The sequence below is a fragment of the Oncorhynchus nerka genome, linkage group LG24, assembly GCF_034236695.1.
Source record: "Oncorhynchus nerka isolate Pitt River linkage group LG24, Oner_Uvic_2.0, whole genome shotgun sequence".
Lineage (NCBI taxonomy): Eukaryota > Metazoa > Chordata > Actinopteri > Salmoniformes > Salmonidae > Oncorhynchus > Oncorhynchus nerka.
The window spans coordinates 48183619-48205715 of NC_088419.1; the positions used below are offsets into that span (position 1 = coordinate 48183619).

General features: G+C 43.9%; 1 protein-coding gene across 1 annotated transcript in view; it reads left to right on the top strand.

The window, feature by feature from the left end:
- The window catches only part of LOC115108713 (PEX5-related protein-like), a 112291-nt gene extending 103852 nt beyond the window's left edge, over positions 1-8439 (top strand). Inside the window, exons 13-16 of the mRNA XM_029633335.2 lie at positions 39-257; positions 1188-1350; positions 4000-4157; positions 4511-8439. Coding sequence (XP_029489195.2) covers positions 39-257; positions 1188-1350; positions 4000-4157; positions 4511-4712 — 742 coding nt within the window. The 3' untranslated portion in view covers positions 4713-8439. The remainder of the gene's footprint in view (positions 1-38; positions 258-1187; positions 1351-3999; positions 4158-4510) is intronic.
- The last annotated feature ends 13658 nt before the right edge of the window (positions 8440-22097 follow it).

The following is a 22097-nucleotide window of genomic DNA, read 5'->3' on the forward strand; positions in this document are numbered from 1 at the left end:
ATTCACCCGCTCTTCGCCCCCTCTCTCTGTATCTCCAGGTGTCTGGAGCTCCACCCCAACAACCTCCAGGCCCTCATGGCCCTGGCGGTGAGCCTGACCAACACGGGCATGAGGCAGGATGCCTGCGAGGCGCTGCTGTGCTGGCTCCGCCACAACTCCAAGTACAAGCACCTGCTGAAGAGCAAGAGACACCTGGCGGGCTCCCCGGGCTCCCAACGTAGGATGTCTCGTGTCTCTACAGTGGGCAGGAATGAGAGGTAGAATATAAGGACTGGATAGCACTAGCAAAGATCCCATAGGTGTAAGTGTATGCTCATTTTGTAGGAGAATCGTATAAGAAGACTACAATATCCATATTTTCTCCAGAAAGAGGAGAGATGCAGGCCATTCAGGATTACACACTTAACATTGGAGAAGTATGCTCCAGGGCACCTTCATTCAAGAGCACTAAATCTGACATCTATTACTTTAAAGCACATTCTCACATTCTGGCACTCTCTCTCTCTCCTTTACAATCTCTTAGCCTGAGCACTGTGACAATATTACGGAATGGCTCATTCATACATATTTTATGCTACGGTGTGCTTTATTCTCCTGCTCAGTTATGTTATTTTTAACAGTTTCGTTTTAGAAACTCAGGTTGTTTCAGTGCAATGACTATTACCTCCTGTCGTAAATTAAAGGAAACGTTATTTCAAGGTTTTTCAACCACAGCTGGTGTGGGTGTTATTTTCTTGCCGATCGAGCAAGCATGCTCACTTGTATTCAATGTTAAAACGACCACAATTCAGGGTGCTCTTTCCTTTTAAAGGCATACTTTAAGGTGTCACATGAAAATAATTATCAGCTTGGAGCCTATATAATGAATTCTCCAATGTATAGGAAAAACATGACTATCAAACAGTGAGATGCAGGTGCAGCCCCTCTAAATCTCCCTCCACTTCTTCCCAAATCTCCCTCCACTTCTTCACTCTCTCGCTCTCTCGCTCTCTCGCTCTCTCTCTCTTTCTCTCCCCCCCCCAACTCTATCTTCTCCGTTCCCCTGCACACAATCGGTGTGGAAAATGAACAAAGTGGGCGCAGGGGGACAAACAGTGCTGTGGCAAGACTCTCAAGAGCATTACACTGCTGGTTGCCAGTGTGTCTCCACTCCATATAGGCTCTAAGCCAAGTTTGTCTGCCCACAGCTCCCTATTGCTAGAGGTCAAGGAGTTGTTCCTGGAGGCTGCCCAGCACAACAGGGATACCGACCCGGACCTGCAGACGGGCCTGGGCGTGCTGTTCAACATCAGCGCTGAGTTCAACAAAGCTGTGGAGGCCTTCAATGCTGCCCTGTCAGTGCGGCCTGAGGTAGGGGGGCAGTGTAAAAACTTAACACACAAACGTGCGTATGAACGCACCCACACACACACACTGATACGCCTACTATGCGCATGCATGCACACACAAATACATACAGATGACTGATCAAGGTCACAAATCCCCCAAAACACGACCCAAGATAGCGAGAGAAAGGGAGAGTTCATGCAAACAGAATCACTGAGGCACACCAACCTGTCACACAAATCACTGAAGCACTTCATCCCAAACTTGAGAGAAATCCACTCTCATGAACTCCTGATTCACCCTCCCTGCACTACAACCTCTGTTTGCCGCTCAAGCTCCTATCCTTTAACAGTAGGAGAGCAGAGAGCGTTGACTCAAAACAAATGTACTTTATTAATTACTCTGCCATTTTGTTACTGTGCCTCCAGGAAGTAGTCACACTGCTTGCTTTTTTCCACATTTTTGTTGTGTTACAGCCTGAAATGAAAATGGATTAAATAGTGATTTTTGTGTCACTGGCCTACACACAATACCTCATAATGTCAAAGTGGAATTATGTTTTTAGACGTTTTTACAAATGGGTAAAAAACGAGAAGCTGAGATGTCTTGATTCGATAAGCATTCAACCCCTTTGTTATGGCAAGCCTAAATACGTTCAGGGGTAAACATGTACTTAACAAGTCTATTAGTAAGTTGCACGGACTCACTCTGTGTGCAACAATAGTGTTTAATTAACATGATTTTTTTTACGTCTACCTAATCTCTGTGTCCCACACATACTGTACAATTATCTGTAAGGCCCCTCAGTCGAGCAATGAATTTCAAACATAGATTCAACCACAAAGACCAGGGAGGTTTTCCAATGCCTCTAAAAAAAGGGAACCTATTGGTAGATGGGTAAAAAAAGCAAACATTGAATATCCCTTTGTGCATGGTGAAGTTATTAATTACATTTGGATGGTGTATCAATACACCCAATCACTACACAGATACAGATGTCCTACCTAACTCAGCTGCCGAAGAGGATGGAAACCGCTAAGAGATTTCCCAATGAAGCCAAAGGTGATTTTAAAACAGTTATGAGTTTAATGGATGTGATAAGGAGAAAACTGAGGATGGATCAACTACATTGTAGTTACTCCATAATACTTACCTAATTGACAGAGTGAAAATAAGGAAGCCTATACAGAAAAAAAATATTTAAAAACATGCATCCTGTTTGCAACAAGGCACTAAAGTAATGCAACAAATGTGGTGAAGCAATTAACACTGTATTCAGGACACAAAGTTATGTTTGGGGAAAATTAAATACAACACAGTACCACTGTCCATATTTTCAAGCATAATTGTGGCTGAATCATGTTATTGGTATGCTTATAATCATTAAGGACTGGGGAGTTTTTCAGGATAACAAAATTAACCAAATGGAGCTAAACACAGGCAAAATCCTGGAGGAAAACCTGGTTAAGTCTGCAGATACTGGGAGAGTAATTCACCTTTCAACAGGACAATACCTAAAAAACAAGGCCAAATCTATACTGGAGTTTCTTACCAAGAAGACAATGAATCGTCCTGAATGTTACAGTTTTGACTTAAATCTACTTGAAAATCTATGACAAGACCTGAAAATGGTTATCTAGCAATGATCAACAAACAATTTGACAGAGCTTGAATCATTTTAAAAAGAATAATGGGCAAATATTGCACAATCCAGGTTTGGAAAGATCTTAAGAGACATACCCAGAAAGACTCACAGCTGTAATCGCTGTCAAAGCTGCTTATACAAAGTATTGACTAGGGGGTCTGTATTTCATTTTCATTAAATTTACAAAATTGTCTAAAAACACGTTTTAACTTTGTCATTATGGGGTGTTGTGTGTAGATGGGTGAATAGTGTTCTTTGAAATCAAATATGTTATATTCTAAGACCTTCATAGACACAATCAAATGATTTTTTTTTTGCAATACCATACCTGAAATGTATTTATTAGACTGTAAGAATGTTGATGTTAAAAAGACGCATCATTGGCCCGAAGTGGGGTCCAATGAGGCTTTTCATATGTCAACCCTGTCCTGCAGTGGTGAGTACATCAGCACAAAAACCAAAGCGTTCCTGTCTCAGGCCGTGTCCCTGTATACGCAGATATAGCCCCAGGTGGGAGACGCGTATTCAACGAGAGGACTGACTTAATGATGCAACTGAACCGTTCTCAAAGGATCCATGGAACTTTTTCACAGGGTGTTTTGCCATGTGAGGTAGAAATAATGTACCACGGAGCATACAAGCCCAATCACACCACAGTACATTACAGTCATTTACACACCACAGATACAGTGGAAGAACAGGCACATTATGTACTGCTCTCAAAAATCCTTTATTGTCGTGTCGAAATTTACATTATATCTCAGACAAAATTCTACTTAATTTAACTTGCAATACTTCTCTACCAAAGCAGGCACTGTTAGTTTCTGATTGGACTTCGCATTACATTACACAACAATCATTAGCAACAAATATGTTCCAATACTAAACCATTTTAGTGATGCAGTGCCTGATGGAGTGAATCACAGTGCAAAAAAATCTGTGGTTCGTCAAAACCAACCACTATACTTACTATGTGTCACCATTCTCCCCTCCGGTGTTGACTCCTTCCCCCTGTCTGTCTCCTCTAGGACTACCTGCTGTGGAACCGCCTGGGTGCCACGCTGGCTAACGGGGACCGCAGCGAGGAGGCAGTGGAAGCCTACACCAGAGCCCTGGAGCTCCAGCCGGGCTTCATTAGGTCCCGCTACAATCTGGGCATCAGCTGCATCAACCTGGGAGCACACAGGTGGGTGAGCAAGGGGGCAAGGGGTGGTGGTGTGGGGTGGTGGTGTGGGGGGGTTGTCTAACTGAGAGCCAGCTGGTGCTCTCGGACACAGCACCTGGCACCGCAGCAGAAGGCTTTGAGTTTCTGCTCTGGTAGAGTCATTGGAGGGGAGTGAGGCAGAGACACTGAATTACATTGAGCCTAATAATGCTCTCTTACTCTTGAAGTTCAACCACTGTAATGTTACAAGTATCAGCAAAGTCCCTTTTAATATGTCAAACACATCAGCCCTGAACCTAGTAACACTCGCTCTAATGTAATGATAGCAAACAAACACAAGGTTCTCTAATGGTCAAGTCTTCCTCATCTTTTAGGGAGGCGGCCAGTAACTTCCTAACGGCCCTGAGTCTGCAGAGGAAGAGCCGGAGTCGGCAGCTCTCGCACCAGGTCATGTCAGGGAACATCTGGGCCGCCCTGCGGATAGCCCTGTCCATGATGGACCAGCCGGAGCTCTTCCAGGCGGCCAACATCGGAGACCTAGACCTACTCATGAAAGCCTTCAACCTGGACATGTGAATGGAGATGAGCCATGGAGACAAGGCTCTACTCTCCTACCAACAGCCAAGAATCCAAAGTGTACAGATGGAAAGAGCGGTTTTGTCCAGTTGATGACTAGTGTGTGGTCTTTTTTTGCACGCACTACAAGAATTTGCCTATCTTTACTACTCCTAAGTACCTCTGCAGTCTTGAGTACTGCATGTGCTCGAAGAAGAGACTATTTTGCGATGGATTTGCACTGCAATTTGTGATTTTTCCAGAAGATCACAAGGACGGGCAAAGATTGTACAAGTAGGGTAGAGTGGGGTAAGTCATGCCAATGGGTTGGTTGAGCCACCCCTTGTTTCTAGAAAACCATACACAAAATGAATCATGTGACCAAATATTTAGGACGGGGTTATCATTTCATGAAGTCTGTGAAGAAAGAAACCACATGGAACAAGTGGTAAGGAAGTTAGGTCCAAGAAAACAATTTTCACAAAGTCAAATTAATGTATTATTATAGGTTTCATGACGCTTGTATGTAAACCAAAGTAGATAGTTTTAAGACTGGTTTATACATCAGTTTGGGTCTCTATAAGCTACAATATGAGGTCCTTAACCTAGCATGAAAGTGCATCAACGTAGCTGTGTGGCCTAATATAGTCAAAATGGTTGCTTTGGGGTAAAGTTGAGCCAATGGCTAATCAATAGATCCCATACAAATGATGCATAGTATTTTGTCAGTTGTATGCATAATATTTTTGCAATTTGTCATGCATATGAACTCGATTTCTATTGTTTACAGAGCAGACATCATCATGCCCTGTGTATACAAACTTTTTTTTTTAAAGCAGGGATCTGGCCCCTCGAGGTTCTTGAAAGAGCAGCCAAGGAAGTGAGAGAAGGAAAGAAGTCTATTTGAGCAGCAGCAAGGGATGAAAAAAAAAGACACGTCAGACAAAAAATAAAACAAAGATTTACCTGTGTGCTATGATGGAGTAGCAGAGGCACATAAAGGTCTTGTCTGATGACATGGAGTCTGAGCTTGCTAAACAGACCCGTTTTATGGGCTTAGTAGCCTCAAATGCAGAGAACTTGCTTACGAATTGGTACATCGAAACAACATCCCAGTCCCTAACAATCTTACCCCAAGGTGTTTCCACTTACCCTGTCCCCGTGCTAAATTTACCCCATACCTGGGGTAAGTTATGCCAAGAGACCATTTTATTTGGACATTCTGTTTTCAAAACATACTGTATGTTTAAATGAATTCAGATTTTTCTAGGGATACACAACATCCTGAAATATATATATAGATATTTTGACGTAGTGATGCTGAATGTAAAAAAATGGCTCAACATACCCCACTCTCCCCTAATGCCTTAAAGAACACCGAACACCGTGGAACTGAGCTAGAGGGAGAAAGTGAAATGCTGAGAATACTGTTGCTGAGCAGTGTTGAGGTTTGACAAAAACGGTTTCCTCATCCAACTACAGTACTTTCAGAGTGTTCGGATTGTCACACCCATCGACCTACAGAAAGGATTTAGTGAGTAAAATCAAGACTACACCATAAACTGTAGGACTCCATCCGTTTTCATCAGAAAATCAATAGATCCTTTTAAGAGGTGGTTTTATCCTCTTTTAATTAAGGGAGGTAAAGCACTGCATGGAAACTAAAGCATTTCCCCAAAATAATTCAGTGGCACAAACAAAAGTTTTGAATTCTTGAACTTTTCTTGCACTTTGAAAACAAACTGATAATTTCCTCCTATCTTAATGAAATTTGCAGATTGTAAAGTCTTTACTCAAAACGCATGCTAAAACAATATAAACATTTACACACATTTTTTGTATGTCAATTTCAGATTAATTTTTTACTTCCTTTAATACTTGGCATCCTCCGAATCCTTCATGTTTTGTGGTGTGCTCAGCTCCTCATTATATTTGCCAGGTTTTCCCTTAGTCTTTTTTTTTCACTCAGAGCTGCATATGTACTTCAGGTGTCAGAAAAACACATTCCGTTGAATTTGTTCAGGTTTGTGCTTATGGCTGGGATGACATTCAAACTATTCTCTCATGTCACATTGGTAAATCAAAAGATTAAGCTTTGTAGTGAATGGATTTGGGTCATTCCACAATTTTCTAGAAGACAGCATCTTTGTGTAACATCTTGTAACACCTCAAATGTTACAAAACATGACAGCATCTCATGTTAATGTCAGGTTTATCGAAACACAGCAAAAAAAGAAACGTCTTCTCATTGTCAACTGCGTTTATTTTCAACAATCTTAACGTGTAAATATTTGTATGAACATAAGATTCAACAACTAAACTGAACAAGTTCCACAGACATATGACTAACAGAAATTGAATAATGTGTCCCTGAACAAAGGGGGGGTCAAAATCAAAAGTAACAGTCAGTATCTGGTGTGGCCACCAGCTGCATTATGTACTGCAGTGCATCTCCTCCTCATGAACTGCACCAGATTTTCCAGTTCTTGATGTGATGTTACCCCACTCGTCCCACTCGTCCACCAAGGCACCTGCAAGATCCCAGACATTTCTTGGGGGAAAGGTCCTAGCCCTCACTCTCCGATCCAACAGGTCCCAGACGTGCTCAATGGGATTGAGATCCGGGCTCTTCACTGACATTCCTGTCTTGCAGGAAATCATGCACAGAACGAGCAGTATGAGGGAGGGGGATGTCTTCCCTGTAACGCACAGCGTTGAGAATGCCTGCAATGACAACAAGCTCAGTCCGACGATGCTGTGACACACTGCCCCAGACCATGACGGACCCTCCACCTGCAACACGCATTCCTTTGACGATAAACACAACTCCGACCATCATCCCTGGTGAGAAAAAACTGTGACTCGTCAGTGAAGAGCACTTTTTGCCAGTCCTGTCTCGTCCAGCGATGGTGGGTTTGTGCCCATAGGCGATGTTGTTGCTGGTGATGTCTGGTGAGGACCTGCCTTACAACAGGCCTACAAGCACTCAGTCCAGCCTCTCTCAGCCTATTGCGGACAGTCTGAGCACTGATGGAGGGATTATGCATTCCTGGTGTAACTCGGGCAGTTGTTGTTACCATCCTGTACCTGTCCCGCAAGTGTGATGTTCAGATGTACCGATCCTGTGCCGGTGTTCTTACACGTGTTCTGCCACAGCAAGGATGATCAGCTGTCCGTTCTGTCTCCCTGTAGCGCTGTCTTAGGCGTCTCACAGTATGGAAATTGCAATTTATTGCCCTGGTCACATCTGCAGTCCGAATGCCTCCTTGTAGCATGCCTAATGCATGTTCACGCAGATGAGCAGGGAGCCTGGGCATCTTTCTTTTGGTGTTTTTCAGAGTCAGTAGAAAGGCCTCTTTTAGTGTCCTAAGTCTTCATAACTGTGACCTTAATTGCCTACCGTCTGTAAGTTGTTGGTGTCTTAACGACCATTCCACAGGTGCATGTTCATTAATTGTTTATGATTCATTGAGCAAGCATGGGAAACAGTGTTTAACCCTTTTCATTGAAGATCTGTGAAGTTATTTGGATTTTTACAAATTATCTTTGAAAGACAGGGTCCTGAAAAAGGGACGTTTCTTTTTTTGCTGAGTTTAGTTACACAGTGGGATAAACATTTAGTTGTTTGCACATAAGCATTGTTTTGTGTATGAGGTAAATGCAGAGCTAGTAATGGTGTGTTGCTTTACTAATGAATGTGTTCCATTCTACTTAGTGTTTAGCGGCCCTATTATAAAAAGTGTTACCAAAATAAGCCCAAAAATATATACCCTCGTGTGCGAGAATTATTTTCTACAAGATCAAACAAACATTATCCCTATGTGCGTACACTACCAGTCAAAGTTTTAGAACACCTACTCATTCAAGGGTTTTCATTTGTACAATTTTCTACATTGTGAAGACATCAAAACTATGAAATAACACGTGGAATTATGTAGTTACCAAAAAAGTGTTAAACAAATCAAAATATATTTTATATTTGCGATTCTTCAAATAGCCACCCTTTGCCTTGATGACAGCTTTGCACACCCTTAGCATTCTCTCAACCAGCTTCACCTGGAATGCTTTTCCAGCAGTCTTGAAGGAGTTCCCACACATGCTGAGCACTTGTTGGCTGCTTTTCCTTCACTCTGCGATTCCGACTCATCCCAAACCATCTCAATTGGGTTGAGGTCGGGGGATTGTGGAGGCCAGCTCATCTGATGCAGCACTCCATCACTCTCCTTAGTAAAAAATAGCCCTTACACAGCCTGGAGGTGTGTTGGGTCATTGTCCTGTTGAAAAACAAATGATAGTCCCACTAATCCCAAACCAGATGGGATGGCGTATCGCTGCCGGATGCTGTGGTAGCCATGCTGGTTAAGTGTGCCTTGAATGTTAAATAAATCACAGACAGTGTGACCAGCAAAGCACCCCCAAACCATAATACCTCCTCCATGCTTTACCATGGGAAATACACATGCGGAGATCATCCTTTCACCCACACCATGTCTCACAAAGACATGGTGGTTGGAACCAAAAATCTCCAATTTGGACTCTAAACCAAATGACAAGTTTCCACCGGTCTAATGTCCATTGCTCGTGTTTCTTGGCCCAAGCAAGTCTCTTCTTCTTATTGATGTCCTTTTTTTAATTATTATTATTTTTTTATTTCACCTTTATTTAACCAGGTAGGCTAGTTGAGAACAAGTTCTCATTTGCAACTGCGACCTGGCCAAGATAAAGCATAGCAGTGTGAACAGACAACACAGAGTTACACATGGAGTAAACAATTAACAAGTCAATAACACAGTAGAAAAAAAATGGGCAGTCTATATACAATGTGTGCAAAAGGCATGAGGAGGTAGGCGAATAATACAATTTTGCAGATTAACACTAGGGTGATAAATGATCAGATGGTCATGTACAGGTAGAGATATTGGTGTGCAAAAGAGCAGAAAAGTAAATAAATAAATAAATAAAACAGTATAAAAACAGTATGGGAATGAGGTAGGTGAAAATGGGTGGGCTATTTACCAATAGACTATGTACAGCTGCAGCGATCGGTTAGCTGCTCGGATAGCTGATTGTTTGAAGTTGGTGAGGGAGATAAGTCTCCAACTTCAGCGATTTTTGCAGTTCGTTCCAGTCACAGGCAGCAGAGTACTGGAACGAAAGGCGGCCAAATGAGGTGTTGGCTTTAGGGATGATCAGTGAGATACACCTGCTGGAGCGTGTGCTACGGATGGGTGTTGCCATCGTGACCAGTGAACTGAGATAAGGCGGAGCTTTACCTAGCATGGACTTGTAGATGACCTGTAGCCAGTGGGTCTGGCGACGAATATGTAGCGAGGGCCAGCCGACTAGAGCATACAAGTCGCAGTGGTGGGTGGTATAAGGTGCTTTGGTGACAAAACGGATGGCACTGTGATAGACTGCATCCAGTTTGCTGAGTAGAGTGTTGGAAGCCATTTTGTAGATGACATCGCCGAAATCGAGGATCGGTAGGATAGTCAGTTTTACTAGGGTAAGCTTGGCGGCGTGAGTGAAGGAGGCTTTGTTGCGGAATAGAAAGCCGACTCTTGATTTGATTTTCGATTGGAGATGTTTGATGTGAGTCTGGAAGGAGAGTTTGCAGTCTAGCCAGACACCTAAGTACTTATAGATGTCCACATATTCAAGGTCGGAACCATCCAGGGTGGTGATGCTAGTCGGGCTTGCGGGTGCAGGCAGCGATCGGTTGAAAAGCATGCATTTGGTTTTACTCGCGTTTAAGAGCAGTTGGAGGCCACTGAAGGAGTGCTGTATGGCATTGAAGCTCGTTTGGAGGTTAGATAGCACAGTGTCCAATGACGGGCCGAAAGTATATAGAATGGTGTCGTCTGCGTAGAGGTGGATCAGGGAATCGCCCGCAGCAAGAGCAACATCATTGATATATACAGAGAAAAGAGTCGGCCCGAGAATTGAACCCTGTGGCACCCCCATAGAGACTGCCAGAGGACCGGACAGCATGCCCTCCGATTTGACACACTGAACTCTGTCTGCAAAGTAATTGGTGAACCAGGCAAGGCAGTCATCCGAGAAACCGAGGCTATTGAGTCTGCCGATAAGAATATGGTGATTGACAGAGTCGAAAGCCTTGGCGAGGTCGATGAAGACGGCTGCACAGTACTGTCTTTTATCGATGGCGGTTATGATATCGTTTAGTACCTTGAGCGTGGCTGAGGTGCACCCGTGACCGGCTCGGAAACAAGATTGCACAGCGGAGAAGGTACGGTGGGATTCGAGATGGTCAGTGACCTGTTTGTTGACTTGGCTTTCGAAGACCTTAGATAGGCAGGGCAGGATGGATATAGGTCTATAGCAGTTTGGGTCCAGGGTGTCTCCCCCTTTGAAGAGGGGGATGACTGCGGCAGCTTTCAATCCTTGGGGATCTCAGACGATATGAAAGAGAGGTTGAACAGGCTGGTAATAGGGGTTGCGACAATGGCGGCAGATAGTTTCAGAAATAGAGGGTCCAGATTGTCAAGCCCAGCTGATTTGTACGGGTCTAGGTTTTGCAGCTCTTTCAGAACATCTGCTATCTGGATTTGGGTAAAGGAGAACCTGGAGAGGCTTGGGCGAGGAGCTGCGGGGGGCGGAGCTGTTGGCCGAGGTTGGAGTAGCCAGGCGGAAGGCATGGCCAGCCGTTGAGAAGTGCTTATTGAAGCTTTCGATAATCGTGGATTTATCGGTGGAGACCGTGTTACCTAGCCTCAGTGCAGTGGGCAGCTGGGAGGAGGTGCTCTTGTTCTCCATGGACTTCACAGTGTCCCAGAACTTTTTGGAGTTGGAGCTACAGGATGCAAACTTCTGCCTGAAGAAGCTGGCCTTAGCTTTCCTGACTGACTGCGTGTATTGGTTCCTGACTTCCCTGAACAGTTGCATATCACGGGGCTATTCGATGCTATTGCAGTCCGCCACAGGATGTTTTTGTGCTGGTCGAGGGCAGTCAGGTCTGGAGTGAACCAAGGGCTGTATCTGTTCTTGGTTCTGCATTTTTGAACGGAGCATGCTTATCTAAAATAGTGAGGAAGTTACTTTTAAAGAATGACCAGGCATCCTCAACTGACGGGATGAGGTCAATGTCCTTCCAGGATACCCGGGCCAGGTCGATTAGAAAGGCCTGCTCACAGAAGTGTTTTAGGGAGCGTTTGACAGTGATGAGGGGTGGTCGTTTGACTGCGGCTCCGTGGCGGATACAGGCAATGAGGCAGTGATCGCTGAGATCCTGGTTGAAGACAGCGGAGGTGTATTTGGAGGGCCAGTTGGTCAGGATGACGTCTATGAGGGTGCCCTTGTTTACAGAGTTAGGGTTGTACCTGGTGGGTTCCTTGATGATTTGAGTGAGATTGAGGGCATCTAGCTTACATTGTAGGACTGCCGGGGTGTTAAGCATATCCCAGTTTAGGTCACCTAACAGAACAAACTCTGAAGCTAGATGGGGGCGATCAATTCACAAATGGTGTCCAGGGCACAGCTGGGAGCTGAGGGTGGTCGGTAGCAGGCGGCAACAGTGAGAGACTTATTTCTGGAGAGGGTAATTTTCAAAATTAGTAGTTCGAACTGTTTGGGTATGGACCTGGAAAGTATGACATTACTTTGCAGGCTATCTCTGCAGTAGACTGCAACTCCGCCCCTTTGGTAGTTCTATCTTGACGGAAGATGTTATAGTTGGGTATGGAAATCTCTGAATTTTTGGTGGCCTTCCTGAGCCAGGATTCAGACACGGCAAGGACATCAGGGTTAGCAGAGTGTGCTAAAGCAGTGAGTAAAACAAACTTAGGGAGGAGGCTTCTGATGTTGACATGCATAAAACCAAGGCTTTTTCGATCACAGAAGTCAACAAATGAGGGTACCTGGGGACATGCAGGGCCTGGGTTTACCTCCACATCACCCGCGGAACAGAGAAGGAGTAGTATGAGGGTGCGGCTAAAGGCTATCAAAACTGGTCGCCTAGAGCGTTGGGGGCAGAGGATAAGAGGAGCAGGTTTCTGGGCATGGTAGAATATATTCAGGGCATAATGTGCAGACAGGGGTATGGTGGGGTGCGGGTACAGCGGAGGTAGGCCCAGGCACTGGGTGATGATGAGAGAGGTTGTATCTCTGGACATGCTGGTTGTAACGGGTGAGGTCACCGCATGTGTGGGAGGTGGGACAAAGGAGGTAACAGGGGTATGCAGAGTGGGTCTAGGGGCTCCATTGTGAACTAAAACAATGATAACTAACCTGAACAACAGTATACAAGGCATATTGACATCTGAGAGAGACATACAGCGAGGCATACAGTAATCACAGGTGTTGAATTTGGAAAGCTAGCTAAAAACAGTAGGCGAGGCTAATCCGCTAGCACAACAAACAGCAGGTAAAATGGCATTGACTAGGCAACGGGGCCGACAGGTAAGACAAACAAGCAGAAAGGAGTACCGTGATTAATGGACAGTCCAGCGTGCGTCAGCTATGTAGCCAAGAGATCAGTGTCCAGGGGGCAGCGGTGGATGGGCAGGGTGGATGGGCAGGGGGGCTGGGCTGGCGAGTGTTATCCAGGTTTTTAAAAAACTAACAATGACTAACTAGCTTGTAGCTAGTTAGCTGGTTAGCGTCTGGAGGTTCTTGAGTGTGTCATAAAAATAAAAATAAGAGTAAAAGTAATAGCGATTCCGTATCACATTGGGTGAGGCAGGTTTCCGGAAGGTATAAACAAATTAAAAATCAAAAAGAGATAGAAAGTAAATGGGGTCAGAGAGTGATTGGGACGCGGTGGTTCAGACGGTTAGCAGGCCTGTGCTAACAAGCTAACAGTTCGTAGGCCCGAGCTAGACAAGGTAGCAGTTAGCGGACCGGAGCTTGACAAGCTAGCCGTTAGCAGGCCGAATTAGCAAGCAGGGAGATAGCGAGGGCTAGAGAGTTAACCTTTGGGGGACGTCGCTATGGGGTGAGTCTGTTTATTCCTCTTCATGCGGTGAGCTGGAGATACAGCGATTCAGAAAGCTCGCGGGCCTTGGCCAGCAGATGGATCTTTGGCGATGTCGCAGCGGAAAAGCCTGTTGAAACCCCTCGGACGATTATGTCGGCGGACCAGTCGTGATGGATCGGCGGGGCTCCGTGTCGGCAGTAGAGGGTCCAGGCCAATTGGCAAATTAGGTATTTTTGGACCTCTTCGGCTAGTCGGGAGATGGGCTTAGCTCGAGGCTAGCTCCAGGCTAACTGGTGCTTGCTCTGGGACAGAGACGTTAGCCAGGAGTAGCCACTCGGATTGCAGCTAGCTATTTACGATGATCCGGTATAAAGGTTCAGAGCTTGCGGTAGGAATCCGGAGATGTGGTAGAGAAAAAGCAGTCTGATATGCTTTGGGTAGATGTCGCGCTGGTGTCCTAGTTAGCGTTGAAGACCGCTAGCAGTGGCTAGCTACTAGCTAGTTAGCTGGCTAGCTTCTGATGAGGGTTCCGATTCTAAAGTATAGAAAAAGCAGATCCGTACCACATTGGGTGATGCAGGTTGCAGGAGAGTATATTCAGCCTGTAGTTGGAAAGTGAGATTAAAATATGTACGAAATATATACAGAAAAAAACGAGGAAAAACTATATTTACACTATACTGGACGGGACAAGACAAAACACACGTCCGACTGCTACGCCATCTTGGAATTCGTAGTGTTTTTGCAGTAATTCGACCATGAAGGCCTGATTCACAGTCTCTTCTGAACAGTTGATGTTAAGATGTGTCTTACTTAAACTCTGAAGCATTTATTTATAGGCTGCCATTTCCGAGACTGTTAACTCTAACGAGGCAGCAGAGGTAACTCTGGATCTTCCATTCCTGTGGCGGTCCTCATGAGAGCCAGTTTCATCATAGCGCTTGATGGTTTTTGCGACTGCACTTGAAGAAACTATAAAAGTTCTTGAAATGTTCTGTATTGACTGACCTTCATGTCTTAAAGTGATGATGGACTGTCATTTCTCTGCTTATTTGAGCTGTTCTTGCCATTTTACCAAATAGGGCTATGTTCTGTATACCCCCCTACCTTGTCACATCACAATTGATTGGCTCCACAAATTAACTTTTAACAAGGCACACCTGTTAATTGAAATGGATTCCAGGTGACTACCTTGTGAAGATGGTTGAGAGAATGCCAAGAGTGTGCAAAGCTGTCATCAAGGCAAAGGGTGGCTGCTATGTAGAATCTCAAATATAAAATGTATTTTGATTTGTTAAACACTTTTTTGGTTACTACATGATTCCATATGTGTTATTTCATCGTTTTTTATGTCTTCACTATTATTCAACAATGTAGAAAATAGTACAAATAAAGAAAAACCCTTGAATGAGTAGGTGTTCTAAAACTTTTGACCGGTAGTGTAGTTACTAGTTGGCTCAGTAGTATAGCAGCGTCACGGTTAGTTTGCATTCTGCGGAACTAATGCCACTATCATGTCTACCAAGAGAGCAAATGACATGTCTATGCAAGAGAGAAAATAACGCATACAACTTTTGTACTGTAGCATTGCGCTGGTGTGTTTACCTGTTGGGGCCTACTGTATGACGGAAGAAATGTTTGATTCAAGGATGCAATATGGTTCCATTTTTAACTGTACAATGCCCCGGTCCGACTCAATCAACCAAAGGAAAATGCTATTAGGGTCTGGCAGAGACACCATTGCCGATTCATCTTCCAAATTGTACCGCTTTGATGTCATGGTTTGTATAAGCCAAGGCGATTGGGGGAAATCTATCACAAAAATACAAAAAAAATAGTTCAGCAGTAGTTGCTTTTTCGACTGTAAGCACTTTTCATTCCCCATTTAAGTTTATGGGTATTTAGGAAAGTTTGGCCCGTATAATATTTACAAAGAAATAAAGTCAAATGGGGCGAATAATTCAATTTAGAGAAAAACACAAACTGCCATTCATGCCAGCAAAGCATTCAGGTTTTGTAACCTTGGTTTGGCACTATGGCGAGGTCAGTTTAATTTAAAAGTAATCTCTGCAAATCTGGTTGAGGCTGGTTTGTGGAGGGGGGCTGTACTGTCAGATTCATGGTTTTACTACTGTAGTCTGCTGAAAATTCACTTTGAATATCACCTTAGACGTACTTGTATTGTCCTATAATCCCAATCAAGCCTAGTGAAAGTGGTTCCCTTGTTGGCTAAATCTGGTTTACAATTACATTTTGTATTAAATTATGTAGCCCAATGTACTTGAAAAACAGATAAATTTGTTTATTTTGTATAAAATCTATTACATTCAAATGATCTGAAAATGTAATGACTAATTTTCCACATGGGGAAAGGGTTGGAACAGTGCAAATGCACGACGAGGAAAACAGACTGTGTGGAATCACTGCGGCCAGGATTTTTAGAATATCAAGGAGCCAGAGGCAACTGCTGAGACACAGCACATACTGTATGTGCACACCACTGACAATCTGCATTGGAGGCTAGCTTTGAAGACCAGAAACACACAGGCAGACTGTACAATGTCAAAGGCAACTGGGCCAACACGTTATGGCATCCTTCCATTTACTAGTTGATTTAGTCTGTTACCCGACCACCCCAAATAGCTAATACTCCTTCACACACACACACCCACCCAGCAAGCAAATGTGTTTGAAATCCGGTTGTAATGATGTCATTTCAGTCAGTTCTGCCCGCTAGGCTCCATCGGGCCCCCATCATGATTAGCTACTCCTTGGTGTTTCATTCCAACGTTAATAATTTACATTACATGTTTCTGTCCCCATGCCTTCTAGTTGCCCTAACTGTCAGCAGCATATACACTGTAGTACGATAGGACACCGCCGAAACCAGGATTTTCTTGACCTTGTGATTTCTTCAAAATCAGTGATTTCTTATGGTCTAGTAGGCCTGATTTTTGCATTTTGAACAAAAATAATGTACAGTGCATTCGGCGAGTATTCAGACCACTTGACTTTTTCCAAATTTTGTTATGTTACTGCTTTATTCTAAAATGTATTACATTTGTTTTTCTTCACTAATCTACACACAATACCCCAATAATGACAAAGTGAAGACAGGTTTTTAGAAATTGTTGCAAATGTATAAAAACATTTTTTTAAACATAAGTATTCAGACCCTTTGCTACGAGACTCAAAATTGAGCTCAGATGCAACCTGTTTCCATTGATCATCCTTGAGATGTTTCTACAACTTGATTGGAGTCCACCTGTGGTAAATTCAATTGATTAGACATGATTTGAAAAGGCACACACCTGTCTATATAAGGTCCCACAGTTGACAGTGCATGTCAGAGCAAAAACCAAGCCATTATTTTGAAAGAATTGTCCATAGAACTCAGAGACAGGTTTGTGACCAGGCACAGATCTGGGGAAGGGTACCAAGAACCTGATGGTCACTCTGACAGAGCAAAATAGTTCTTCTGTGGAGATGAGAGAATCTTCCAGATGGACAACCGTCTCTGCAGCACTCCACCAATCAGGCCTTTATGGTAAAAGGCACCGACAGCCCGCTGGTAGTTTGCCAATTGGCACCTAAAGGACTCTCAGACCATGGAGAAACAAGATTCTCTGGTCTGATGAAACCAAGATTGAACTCTTTGGCCTGAATGCCAAGCGTCACGTCTGGAGGAAACTTGGCACCATCCATATGGTGAAGCATGGTGATGGCAGCATCATTCTGTGTGGATGTTTTTCAGAAGCAGGGACTGGGAGACTAGTCAGGCTCGAGGGAAAGATGAACAAAGCAAAGTACAGAAAGATCCTCGATGAAAACCTGCTCCAGAGTGCTCAGGACCTCAGACTGGGCCGAAGGTTCACCTTCCAACAGGATAACGACCCTAAGAACACAGTCTAGACAATGCAGGAGTGGATTCAGGACAAGTCTCTGAATGTCCTTGACTGGCCCAGCCAGAGCCTGGACTTCAACCTGATCGAACACCTCTGGAGAGACCTGAAAATAGGTGTGCAGCGACACTCCCCATCTAACTTGACAGAGCTTGAGAGGCTCTGCAGAGAAGAATTGGAGAAACTCCCCAAATACAGGTGTGCCAAGCTTGTAGCGTCCTACCCAAGAAGACTCAAGGCTGTAATCGCTGCCAAAGGAGATTCAACTGAGTACTGAGTAGGGGGTGTGTAGATTGATGAGAAAAAAGGATTTAATCAATTTTAGAATAAGGCTGTAACTTAACAAAATGTGGAAAAAGTCAAGGGGTCTGAATACTTTCCGAATGCGCTGCAGTTACTTACAAGATTTGAAAAAATAATAATCATGTAATTATTGACTTACCAACTGTATACACTACTGTCAAATATATATTACTGTGTGTTGAGTTAGGATGCCCAATGACAAAGTCCTTTTTCTAGAACCATTTACCTTCTCAGGTGTGATGACCTATCAAAACCTAGCATGCTCCAAAATAACTTGAGGATGTTCGCTTGCTAGATATTCTATGATTAACTTTGAATGCCCTTTTATTTTTATGCATGCATTGCGACTCATGAAGTTCTTTCTTTCCACCCTGCTTCTAAAAACAAAACATATGATGTTACATTGCAATATTTCTACAATGCACTTTTGATCGACTGCATTTATGAAGTAAACCTACAGGTAACTGCCAAAATAAAGGAAACACAAGTAAATGAGGGATACAAAGAATATTGAAAGCAGGTGCTTCCACACAGGTGGATCCTGCCTTAATTAAGCAACTAACGCCCAATCAAGCTTAGGGCTATGTATAAAAAAGCCCAGTTGCCCATTATTTTGGCTACCATGGCTAGAAGAGATCTCAGTGACTTTGAGATCCCTCTTTCAACGGAGAATAGGGGGTTTAAAGGGTATGCGTGTGTGTCTGTCACCAGATCTCAACCTAAACAAACACTTATGGGAGATTCTTGAGCAGTGCCTGAGACAGCGTTTTCTTCCACCATCAACAAAACACCAAATTCTGGAATTTCTCATGGAAGAATGTGTCACATCCCACCAATAGAGTTCCAGAAATGTGTAGAATCCATGGCAAGGCGCTTTAAAGCTGTTCTGACGGCTCATGGTAGCCCAAAGCCCTATTCATTGGTGTTTCCTTTATTTTGGCAGTTACCTGTGTGTGTGTCTCTCTCTGTGTGTGTGTGTACATACATACATACATACATACATACATACATACATACATACAGTACTGTGCAAAAGTTTTAGGCGGTTGTGAGAAAATGCTGTAAAGTAAGAATGCTTTCAAAAATAGACATGTTAATAGATTGTATTTATCAATTAACTAAATCTAAAGTGAGTGAACAGAAGAAAAATCTAAATCAAATCCATACTTGGTGTGACCACCCTTTGCCTTCAAAATAACAAATTCTTGCAGGTATATTTGCGCAAAGTCAGGGATTCTGTAGACGTATACAGTGGCTTGCGTAAGTTTTCACCCCCCTATTTCGTTGCCTTGCAACCTGGAATTAAAATGGATTTTTGGGGGGTTTGTATCATTTGATATACACAACACGTCTACCACTTTGAAGATGCAAAATATTTTTTCTTGAAACAAACAAGAAATAAAACCATTCCAAAACATTTAAATGTTTCCCCTTTAATCCACTCGAGTGTTGTTTTAGCAGTATGCTTAGGGTCCTGCTGGAAGGTGAACCTCCGTCCCAGTCTCAAATCTCTGGAAGACTGAAACAGGTTTCCCTCAAGAATTTCCCTGTATTAAGCGCCATCCATCATTCCTTCAAATCTGGCCAGTTTCCCAGTCTCTGCCGATGAAAAATATCCGCACAGCATGATGCTGCCACCACCATGCTTCACTGTGGGGATGATGTTCTCGGGGTGATGAGACGTGTTAGTTTGCGCCAGACAAAGCATTTTCCTTGATGGCCAAAAATCGCCATTTTAGTCTCATCTGACCAGAGTACCTTCAAATCAAAATCAAATTTATTTATATAGCCCTTCGTACATCAGCTGATATCTCAAAGTGCTGTACAGAAACCCAGCCTAAAACCCCAAACAGCAAGCAATGCAGGTGTAGAAGCACGGTGGCTAGGAAAAACTCCCTAGAAAGGCCAAAACCTAGGAAGAAACCTAGAGAGGAACCAGGCTATGTGGGGTGGCCAGTCCTCTTCTGGCTGTGCCGGGTGGAGATTATAACAGAACATGGCCAAGATGTTCAAATGTTCATACATGACCAGCATGGTCGTATAATAATAAGGCAGCACAGTTGAAACTGGAGCAGCAGCATAGTCAGGTGGACTGGGGACAGCAAGGAGTCATCATGTAAGGTAGTCCTGAGGCATGGTCCTAGGGCTCAGGTCCTCCGAGAGAGAGAAAGAAAGAGAGAATTAGAGAGAGCATATGTGGGGTGGCCAGTCCTCTTCTGGCTGTGCCGGGTGGAGATTATAACAGAACATGGCCAAGATGTTCAAATGTTCATAAATGACCAGCATGGTCGAATAATAATAAGGCAGAACAGTTGAAACTGGAGCAGCAGCACGGCCAGGTGGACTGGGGACAGCAAGGAGTCATCATGTCAGGTAGTCCTGGGGCATGGTCCTAGGGCTCAGGTCCTCCGAGAGAGAGAAAGAAAGAGAGAAGGAGAGAATTAGAGAACGCACACTTAGATTCACACAGGACACCGAATAGGACAGGAGAAGTACTCCAGATATAACAAACTGACCCTAGCCCCCCGACACATAAACTACTGCAGCATAAATACTGGAGGCTGAGACAGGAGGGGTCAGGAGACACTGTGGCCCCATCCGAGGACACCCCCGGACAGGGCCAAACAGGAAGGATATAACCCCACCCACTTTGCCAAAGCACAGCCCCCACATCACTAGAGGGATATCTTGAACCACCAACTTACCATCCTGAGACAAGGCTGAGTATAGCCCACAAAGATCTCCGCCATGGCACAACCCAAGGGGGGGCGCCAACCCAGACAGGATGCCCACATCAGTGAATCAACCCACTCAGGTGACGCACCCCTTCCAGGGACGGCATGAGAGAGGCCCAGTAAGCCAGTGACTCAGCCCCTGTAATAGGGTTAGAGGCAGAGAATCCCAGTGGAAAGAGGGGAACCGGCCAGGCAGAGACAGCAAGGGCGGTTCGTTGCTCCAGAGCCTTTCCGTTCACCTTCCCACTCCTGGGCCAGACTACACTCAATCATATGACCCACTGAAGAGATGAGTCTTCAGTAAAGACTTAAAGGTTGAGACCGAGTTTGCGTCTCTGACATGGGTAGGCAGACCGTTCCATAAAAATGGAGCTCTATAGGAGAAAGCCCTGCCTCCAGCTGTTTGCTTAGAAATTCTAGGGACAATTAGGAGGCCTGCGTCTTGTGACCGTAGCGTACGTGTAGGTATGTACAGCAGGACCAAATCAGAGAGATAGGTAGGAGCAAGCCCATGTAATGCTTTGTAGGTTAGCAGTAAAATCTTGAAATCAGCCCTTGCTTTGACAGGAAGCCAGTGTAGAGAGGCTAGCACTGGAGTAATTATGATCAAATTTTTTGGTTCTAGTCAGGATTCTATCAGCCGTATTTAGCACCAACTTAAGTTGATTTAGTGCTTTATCCGGGTAGCCGGAAAGTAGAGCATTGCAGTAGTCTAACCTAGAAGTGACAAAAGCATGGATTAATTTTTCTGCATCATTTTTGGACAGAAAGTTTCTGATTTTTGCAATGTTACGTAGATGGAAAAAAGCTGTCCTTGAAATGGTCTTGATATGTTCTTCAAAGGAGAGATCAGGGTCCAGAGTAACGCCGAGGTCCTTCACAGTTTTATTTGAGACGACTGTACAACCATTAATATTAATTGTCAGATTCAACAGAAGATCTCTTTGTTTCTTGGGACCTAGAACAAGCATCTCTGTTTTGTACGAGTTTAAAAGTAGAAAGTTTGCAGCCATCCACTTCCTTCTGTCTGAAACACATGCTTCTAGCAAGGGCAATTTTGGGGCTTCACCATGTTTCATTGAAATGTACAGCTGTGCATCATCCGCATAGCAGTGAAAGTTAACATTATGTTTTCGAATAATTACCCAAGAGGTAAAATATATAGTGAAAACAATAGTGGTCCTAAAACAGAACCTTGAGGAACACCGAAATTTACAGTTGATTTGTCAGAGGACAAACCATTCACAGAGACAAACTGATATCTTTCCGACAGATAAGATCTAAACCAGGCCAGAACTTGTCCGTGTAGACCAATTTGGGTTTCCAATCTCTCCAAAAGAATGTGGTGATCGATGGTATCAAAAGCAGCACTTCGTATACATTGTTTGTCTTCAGGAAGGCAGTAAGTTGCTGCGCAACAGCCTTTTCTAAAATTTTTGAGAGGAATGGAAGATTCGATATAGGCCGATAGTTTTTTATATTTTCTGGGTCAAGGTTTGGCTTTTTCAAGAGAGGCTTTATTACTGCCACT